The 9,850-nt window shown below is 40.4% G+C and overlaps 1 protein-coding gene across 1 annotated transcript; it reads right to left on the reverse strand.

The window, feature by feature from the left end:
- Window positions 1–2,869: 2,869 nt before the first annotated feature.
- LOC141816473 (uncharacterized) lies at window positions 2,870–5,732 on the reverse strand. The gene is made up of 2 exons (XM_074704246.1): window positions 3,232–5,732; window positions 2,870–3,132 (listed from the first exon to the last, which is right to left on the reverse strand). The coding sequence occupies exon 1, from the start codon at window positions 5,730–5,732 to the stop codon at window positions 3,366–3,368; it is 2,367 nt and encodes a 788-aa protein (XP_074560347.1). The 3' UTR covers window positions 2,870–3,132; window positions 3,232–3,365.
- Window positions 5,733–9,850: the final 4,118 nt, after the last annotated feature.

Consider the following 9,850-nt stretch of genomic DNA (forward strand, 5'->3'; position numbering starts at 1 on the left):
GAATTCTAATTCTAAATGCAATCAAATCACTTAACTCTAATGCAATTAAACTATCATGCCATCTTAAATTCAACAAGCTAACTATAAGAACCAAATAAAACTATAAGAACTAAATATGAAAAATCTTCCATTGTAAAATTCAAAACAAAATTTGAATATAGAATTGACAAAATCAAATGATCTTTCTATTTCAAAACAATAACTGTGATGTTCTTATGCTAAAGCAATCTAGGCAGTAATGAGACGGTGAAACAAATCTGATTCTAGGTTAAGAAATTCTGGAAAAAAAATCATTCACAAACTCAAATTCAAGTTCAACTTCCTTCTCTTCACAGATCTGTGAAGAAACCTCAGGGAACGCCCTTGTGGTTCTCAGCAGCTTATTCCAAATCCTTCAGCTGATGAACCAAGACATTCCAGCCGCAGGGAATGCCCTTGTAACTGGAGTTCTTGTCGCGTGAAAAACAGGGAACGATCAGCTAGAAATCGATTAATAGATCTGATTGATTATGCTCTGGTGAAGATGGAAACGGAATGGTTATAGAAACTCTTGGATAACTTCAGAGAATCTCGGCGATCGACTGGAAATCACAGATCTAAGGAACGCTCTGGATTTGTGATTCGGCGGAATGCAAATGAAAAAAAAAATGGCGCGATCTGGAGAATGCCCTTGTCGTGTGTTGCTCAACACCTTGAAGATAACTAAAGGATTCGAAAACCGCTGTTGAAGAAGGAATCGGAACTGAGATCTAAGATGCGAATGGAGCTCGGTGTCGCGCGCGCGGAGAGAAAATCGCGATCCAAATTTTTGCCCAAAGCCACTGTTCTCTTCTCAATCGCTGCTTTTCTTCTCCAGTGAACCGGGTTCAGCAGTTGGTCCGGTTCAGCAGCTTAATTCAAGTTCTGGTTCAATTTCTAGTCTGCTTCACTTGATTCGATCAACCAAATTCAACAGTACTTGACTTAGCTGAACTCGTCTGAATTCCCAATGATCCCGGTCTTAACCTAGAACCAAAATTAAAAGACCAATCATTATTAAGCAAATTTGAATTAATTCTAAAGAAAATCATGAATCGAAATTCTAACACCAAAACCCATTATTTAACCCAAATAAACTCAAATGTTTATTAATTCGAAACAAAATGCAATGCCAATTAAACCAATCATCAGTTAGCCCTGACCAGATGACCACTCGTGCTTTAGGTTTAGATCCTCCTCTATCACTCCACTATAGCTCACTATCACTGGCAAGCCCAACTTCTCCAACACCGACTACTTCCTGATAAGCTACCACATCATCCACTCAAGTCGTGCCAATCCTCCTATGATCTCCTATTCCTTTTAGTTGCCTTAGCCCTCAGTTTTGTTGATGATCGTCACTTTCTCAAATAAGGAGTGTTAAGTCACTTTACAAGTAAAGAGTGTAATAGTGAATTTAGAGTTTTGATGTATGACTAAGTGTAAAGTTAATTTGTTTATGAACTAATGATTCTGTGTCAAAGGAAGCAGGTTACTTGATAGGTGAAAGTCCTAGTTAAAAATCAAGAAATTGACTAAATCCTAATAAACTAGGTGAGTGCAATGTTATGGTTGGGAACTAGATAATTAGTGAAGTCTTAGTTGAGAATCAAATAAAAAAAAACTTAATTGAAAAATAGACAGAGTAAGTCCAAACAGAGGCAATTGAGAGCTAAAATCTTGACAAACAAGTCCAAGTGGAGGTAGATGAAAGTTGTAGCTTAGCAGAAAAGTCCAAGTGAAGGCAACTAGGAGCTGTAGCTTGGCAGACAAGTCTAAGTAAAGGTCGCTGAGAGCTGTGATTTGATAAATCATACTAGATGGGTTAGCTAGGAGTATGACTTGATAAATCACACTAGATGGGTCAGCTGGAAGCTGAACATCTAGTCAAGGTATGCACAAACAAAGCTAAAATTCATATCATACTAATTACGTGTAACCAATGCAAAGAAGTGAAGTTCATCGGTTCTAGGCGATCAAGAGGGAGTGGGGACGATTGGCTGGAGATAACCTTCGATTGTGGTAGTCAACGTCTCACAAGTAACTGGAGCTATAGTGGGCAATTGCAACATCCAAGCGATCGTAGACGCTTCCAAGCGACCAGTATGGATGAGATCCAACGATTCAAGAAAGCAAGTCGAAAATGAAAGTTGACCTAGCTTTAGGTGACTGGGGTGAATTTAGTCCACTAGGATCGCAGATAACATTTATTATTGGATAAACGTTGCAATCATATCAACAAACTCCTAGGTGATCGAGAATGGTCCCGACTATGAGGCGTCACATCAACATTTGAAGAAGGCTTATAAAAGGAGTCATGAGACCGAGCTTTCAAATAATCTCATTTTTAATGTGCTCATCCTCATATTCAGTAGTACTCTTCAAACGCTACGCACTACAATTTCATGCTTTATTCTACATACGACAACATAAACATAACATTATCATTTTTTTGTTGCTATAAATTTTTATATTATGGTGTGCTTTATTTTTAGATTTCTTTGAAAGTTTCTCCACCTCTAAAATTTTTCTGAGTTAATCGAAATAAGAATCAATTTATTTAATACTGTGCGTCCTTATAATTGTTGCATACTTAGAAAATATTACTGCTTATATAAAAAGTGTATACTTGCTCACTATCTCTTACAAATCATGTACTAATGATGCCCTACTCATTAAGGATACACCAACTTCATTTAAGAAAAACTCAACTATAAATGGGTAAGTTTGCACACATATATTAAGTAAAGTTATTGCACAGGAAGGACACCTATTAAACATACTATCAGATATCTCACCGTTTCACACGTATGTCTTCCATAGATCTGTGACAATCACAAATCAGACACGACCAACAAGCCAGGGGAGGAGGAACTGATTGTTGTTTGTGTAGCAGGAACTCATATTTTCTATTGATCAGGAAAAGAATTTTCCATTGCTCATAATTTTTGTACAAAATCAGATACTAAAACACCATGCCTTCCATAGATCTATGACAATCACAAATCTGACACAGCCAACAAGCCAGGGGAGGAGGAACTGATCGTTATTGTGTAGCAGGAACTCATATTTTCCATTGATCAGGAAAAGAATTTTCCATTGCTCATAATTTTTCTACAAAATCAGATACTAAAACACTCAGCAAATTATTCATTAAAAATATATTCTCTAAAGCAAAAGGGTCCAGCTTCCATGGAACAACGGGATACTTACTGCACCATTATGCTCTGGCTATGGTGGAACTACATTCCTGTTGAATTTGAGTGTTAATTGCATGCTGATGCTGTCCAAATTCCGTATGAGGCTCTGAATCCCACCTCCCGTCATTTGCTAAAATTCCTGATATGTTAGAGAAGTCCAAAAATTCTCCTGGCAATCTTTGAAAGAGGTTCTTTCTGTACTGAATGCCTAAAATTTTCAGCTTCAGCATCTCCAATCAAGCCAATATGCTTTACATCTCTCTGATTCTCACAAGTATCCTCCTCAAGTAGTTTATCAAACGATGCATCTACAAGGCCTTCCAATTGGTTATCATAGTTTCCAGTATTATTGTTGGACTCCGTTTCCTGTATGATCGATTTCGCCTCATGTTGAAGCTTTACTGGTATTTCTACTTCCTCTGAAACTGTGTTGAATTCAGATTTCAGATTGCTGATAAAACATTCCTTGCCATTTTTATCATGTAACTTGTCAAGAATCCTCCAAGTTATAGCATCTGGTTTTGTCCCATTCCTTTTCATCTCTTTCACTATCTGATAAGCCTCCTTTTTCAGACCCATCTTGCAAGCATAGTCAATCACAATGTTATAGCTCACAATCCCAGGAATAAGCCCACAGTCCACTAATTCATATAAGAAATCACAGGATTGCTCAAATTTTCCTGAAGAGCATAGACCTCTAAGGATAGCTCCATAAACATAATCATCATGGATCTGTGATGGCCAAATGATATCATCCCAAAACCTCTTGACCTCTTCGAGATGCCCCGCGTTGCATAATCCTTCAACCAGTATGGTGTATGTTGTGCTGTCAGCGGTGACATCATTACCTAACATGTCATGGAATATTTTCATAGCTTCATCGACCTTTTGAAGTCTTGTTAATCCATGAAGAACGGCATTATATGTCACAATATTAGGAGCACAACAGCATCTTGGCATCGTTTTGTTCAATACGTTAAGGGCTTCTTCAGGTTGACCAACATCCATGAAACCATGGATGATCGTAGTAAATGTAACCACGTCAGGATCAGTAAACTTACCATTTAACATATCATCGAGTATCTTCTTTGCTTCATGTACTTTTCCAATCTTGCAGAAACCATGGATCACAATATTAAGAGTCACCACGTCTGGTCGGCAATGCTTCTGCAGCATGGATACAAGCACATTTAACTGTTCACTTGGATGGTCAAGAAGACGCAAGGCACTCAACAAGATATTGTAAATTCTTGTTTTATCGACAGCCTCTCTTTGCAGCATAAACTCAGCAACATCCTGGGCCTTGTGAACATCCTTTTCTTGACAAAGACCCTCGACCAGAACTTTGTAAGTAGACTCTGTTGGTGAATAGCCTAACTCGATGCCCTCCTTGAACAATTGATAAGCCCTCATGCAACCCCTTCCTTTGCTCAGACCATGGACAATGCAGTTGTAAGAAGCCATACTGGGAAGAAATCCTCTCTTCCTCATTAAGTATACGATTCGTGAAGCCCCGTGATACTTTCCAGCCCTGCAGAGTGAATCCATCATTTGCCCATACGCAAACAACTCATTCACAGTTTTCCCTTGCGGCATATCCTCGGCAATACTGAAAACTTCATTGAACAATCCTTCTCGACACAAACAGTCAATCAAATTGGCAAATGCGGCACTGTTGGCCGATGGATATTTCTCTTCCTCCATCTTCTTCCAAAGCTCCACCATCAATTCCCTCCCCTCTTTGAATCTCCTCTTCCTGAGAACCGCCTTGATCAACACGCTGTAAGTGAGAGAGTTGGGAGGAACGCCAGCTTCGTTCATTTCGTCAAACAGCTGTCGGGCACGATCCAATTCTCCAATTCTGGCGAAGCCGTGGATGAGAGCGGTGTAGGAAACGGTATTTGGCAGGCGGCCTCTGTTCCTCATATCGATCAGAATTCCGTGTGCTTCGACGGGTTGAGAGTGAGAGGAGAGTTGGTCGATGAGGCGATTGTAGTTGGTGAGGGAGGGAACGAAGGCGGGTTTAGCGTCAGTGAGGCAGGCCACGGCTTGGATGGTGAGATGCGGGGTGGAGGCATCAAGGAGGCGGGCGATGAGGACGTTAGCCGTGCGGTCGTCTGGAAGCCAACCGGAGGCGGTGGAAAGAAGGAGGCGGCGGTGGGCCTCCTCGAAGCGGCCTGCGGCGCAAAGGGAGTGGATGATGCTGGCAAGGTTGAGGGCGTCTGGGCGATAGCCGCGAAGGCGAAGACGATCGAGCAGACGGAGGGCCTCGTCAACGTCTCCATGGGCTGCGCAGAGCGAGTGGATCTTCTTCCTCCAGTACGATCGATTGGCGATGCTTTCTCCTTCGAACACCTTGTCCGCCTCATCCTCATTGACTGGATTCCGATCCGATCTGGGTTGGAGATGTATTTGAGCGGTGAGAAAACGGAGAGGTGGGGGAAGGGAGCGGAAAGCTTGCGATTGAGCGGCGCCGGCCGGAGATGCCACCGGGAAGCGCACGTAAGATGGCATGAAATTTGAGGTTTAAGCTCAATCCGAGCTTGGACTCGACGGCAGAAGCAAAATTGGATTTTTTTTTTTTTAAACACCACTAAATAATTAAAAAAAACAATAATTTACTTAATTATCACAATCAGATTTTCATAATATCTAAAATATTTACTTAACTTTCATATTTATCAAAATATTTAATTATTCTTTATTATATTCATCCTTTATGAAGTCTATTAGTATTCATTAGTATTTCATTACTATTTAACAATCAAGTATATCAAGTCCATTTCTAAATTTATTGTACTTATTTATAATCAACAATCTATAGTACATAACTTATCAACCGCTTATTAAATTTTTGTACTCCCATCATTTGGCATAACCATCCTATAATTTTCAAAAAAAATTCAAAGTTGTGTCAATTTTAAAAATTCACAGTTCTCTATCTAGATTATAAAATTTATATATGGGAGTATGAATACACTCAGAATGATGTAAGAAGTGCAATGTGTTAGTGTAAGGAACACTAATCTGTTCTTAAAATTTTGATATTTAACAATACATTTACATTAGTCTGTTTAACTAAGAGTTGATCTAAATAAGACCTAATATTTGAATGTGAATAGAATCTAGTCAGGTCAAAGTTGACCAGAAGACTAGCAAGGAGTCCTAGTCGATTAGACCGATTAACGAGAAGTCTTAATTGAAGTTAGATAGGGAAAGTCCTAGTTGAAGGTTAGGTAAGGAAAGCCCTAGCTAGAGGCTAGACAGAGGAACTCCTGATCTGGAGGATTGGGTAGTGAAGACTTGATTTGGAGGATCAGACAAGGAAGTCCTAATCTCAAGGATTGGGCAAGGAAGAAAGCTCAAACAGGTTAAGGGTGATCGGATGTTTGGCAGGTGAGAAGTCTACCTATGGAAGTGACTAGTCCTAACTAGAGGTTAGGCGAGGGAAAGTTCAAACAGGATATTTGACAAGTGGGAAGTCTACCTATGAAAGTGACTAATCCTAACTGAAAGTTAGGCACAGGTAAGTCATTAAGTTAGACCTACAAGGTAAGACTCAAGTAAGCCTAGTATGTTAGATGGACTACAGGTAGCTTAGATTATTTGTTTGTTTGTATGCTGATCTTATAGGGACTAGGAACTGGAAGCAAGATGGAGGAAGCATAAGAGGAGTAAACAGAAACAACCAAACCAAGTCCGAGATCAACTCAGGTCAAATTCAAGTTGATTGGATCTCGGCACCCAAATGTTATTCCAGACGCCCAGACAATCCTTGAGCCCCCCTAGATGGCCAAGCGCCCAGATTTAGAAGAATCAGTCCCGATAAAGATCGAGGAGATCAGATCGGATTAGATCCAAACGTCTGGATAAGAATCCAAGCACTCGGAAGGGTTTATATAAAGAGCCTCAGCGTAGAACATCTTACAATCAACAAATACTCCAAGTCTTTCGTCCTGGAAGGGTGAGTTGTGTTAGATTTGAGAGGTGTCCTAAAGTAATCGCCTTATGATCATATAATTTATTGGATAAATATCAATTCACTGTTTGAATGCACATTCCATATGTGTTTGATTGGATCTTAAACTCAAATATTGAATGTCCGCAATACAATTCATAACGTGAAAGAATTTGTGATTGGATCACAACTAGTGAGCATCTCTACACGTGTAATTATGAATGTATTAGAATTATCCCTAGTCAAGAAATTGATGAGCACGGATGTCATCGATTCTGTTGAGACTAGCATGTTTTGAACTCCTTGGTTAGCCAAGCAGCTGATCTCACTGCTAGAGACATTGGATGTTGAGAGTTAAATGTGAATGCTGGTTAAAGGTAACCAGTTCATTGGAGTGACCTACCTTGAGACTTCATATGGTTCGATATAAATATCAATGAAAATCTTAATGCAGCTTAAGTACGAGTTTCCTTTGACTTGCGGTATTCTAGTCATCTTGGTCATGAAGGCTTATATTTTGACATCTTAAGCAAACATCTCCGAGGAGGTGTGGCTCCGAGATGATTGAGTATAAGTCAAAGTGCCCGAAAGTGTTTGAATAACCCACAAAGGATTCACCACTCCTTGAAAAAGGAGACATATACCCTACGACCATTTGTTAGGATTGTTACTAAAAGTCTTTAGCCAAAGCATTACATGTCAAGAGTACGGTACTCTTGGACACATGTACGAGTAACTTGAATCCACAAGACAAGAAAGCAGTTTGGGCTAAGTGTGACATAGTCAGCCTAGTGGGGAGCAACATATAGTCCATGTCATGAACCAAGCGAGTATAGATGGTGAAAGGAACGAGACACGATTCATTAAAGCTACTGAAAGGTTTAGAAGATGTTCTAGAATCAATCGTTAATTTTTCAATCAATTAGGGATCATGATGTACTACTAGGTGCCACTCATGATCGTTCCGTAATTAATGGTTAGTAATGGACGACCAACATAGTCGGGAACCTATTAGGTCACACGCACTACAAGTTCTCCGAAGGACTTAAAATGATTTTGAGAATTGGATTCTAAGAACGAGAGAAATAAAGTCCAATTGGACTAGACAAAGGATAATATGATGGAATTCGTCTTACGAAGATGAAATGAACGAAATTGATTTCGTTCAAATCAAAGACCGTTTGGTTAGTGAACCAAATGATTCGATTTTGAATCAAAATTGATGAGAAGCTTCGTCTTGGGAAGATGAAACAAACAAAAGTACTAGTTTGAATCAAATCGGAGGTCATTTAATTAGTGAACCAAACGATTTAGTTTTGAATTAAATTGGTCCAGTTTGCTACAGTAACGATTCGGTCCAACCCGAATTAGGGTTTTTGGTTTTGTTTTATTTTCTTTTTGATTTTTGGGTGCCGCCCAAAAAAAAAAAAAAAAAAAAAGAAGAAAAAGAATCGAGATATCACTGTAGCTTTTCCTAAAAGTATCGCGATTTGTCTTCTTCGCGAGCGGTGCCCTATTCCTCCTTCTCCACCCGACGCTGCAAAAGCAGGGCATCGGGGGTGTGCTTCTTCTTCCGGAGTCGCGACGCTAGCTAAGCTTCTTCCCGACGAGCACGGCGACCGGTCATTAGCAAGGAGGCTTTTCGACGCCATCTTCTACCGACGGCCATCCTTGGTTTTCAACTGCGAGGAAGAGAGGGCCGACAACGTGGGAGTTGGGGAGATTCCGCTGTGATAAAACAGAGGGGAACTGAGCCTCTTCTTCCCGAGCATCGTCTGTCGGAGAGACCCAGCACCGCCTGGGCTCTTCCTCTACCTGATGGCGCGGCGCTGCATCTCCTTTTCTGCGTCCGGCGATGGCTGACTATGAGAACAGAAACACACGCACCACCCTCCTCTTCCCGATCTTCTCCGACACCAACCTCCCGAGCACGGCGGTTCCCGACCCTGAGCGCAATTCTCCCTAGGTGAGGATTCTTGGTGAGGAGCAAATCGTGGTGTCGGCCAAAAGGGGATTGGAGTTTTGATCGAGCATGAGAACTGACAGTGAAGAAATCGTGATTTTAGGAAAATCATGGTTTTTCCCAATCCTGCCAATGTTCTCCCGATTAAAGTGAGAGGAGGATTTTGTGTTTGGCTGCACGGAGAGGGAGAAGGTTGTCTTTAGAATTTTAGATTATTGGAAATTGTTTCCAATCATTGGATAGGTTTCTGACCGTTGTCAATCTACTTGATCGTACTTCTTGGGAGATTGTGAAGCTTCCAAAAATGTTCCATCATCATCGGAATAGTTTTGATCAATTTATCCATCCTAAATCAATAGTCAAAAGTTGATCATCAAAAATTACACGGGGAATACGATTCACGGTGATAGATAAAAAGTCTCGGAACGATCGTAACAAACGTTGTTGCGTGGTTTCCGGAATAAGTCTTCTCTCGAATCAATCGTCATCAATCATCAGCTAGTACCAAAGACGATGATGCGACTCGTGACTTCTAAAGTTGTCCAAACGAGAGCTTGACATGGATCACCAATAGAGGCGGGACTCCTACGAGAACTGCTCGATTTATACTAATCCTGCTCAAACGTCATCAGAAGGAACGCTTAAAATAATTTATTATTCTATAAAAATTTTAATTTTCTGTCATGTCTTATACACTGTTTATTTCCTGCT

Source organism: Curcuma longa, unplaced genomic scaffold (genome assembly GCF_044706935.1).
Source record: "Curcuma longa cultivar G26 ecotype Majalengka, Jawa Barat unplaced genomic scaffold, ITB_CL_G26_1.1 contig_16839, whole genome shotgun sequence".
NCBI lineage: Eukaryota > Viridiplantae > Streptophyta > Magnoliopsida > Zingiberales > Zingiberaceae > Curcuma > Curcuma longa.

Bases quoted from the DNA above. Each gene is read 5' to 3' on its own strand.
- LOC141816473 (XM_074704246.1), bottom strand. From the start codon at position 5,732: ATGCCATCTTACGTGCGCTTCCCGGTGGCATCTCCGGCCGGCGCCGCT.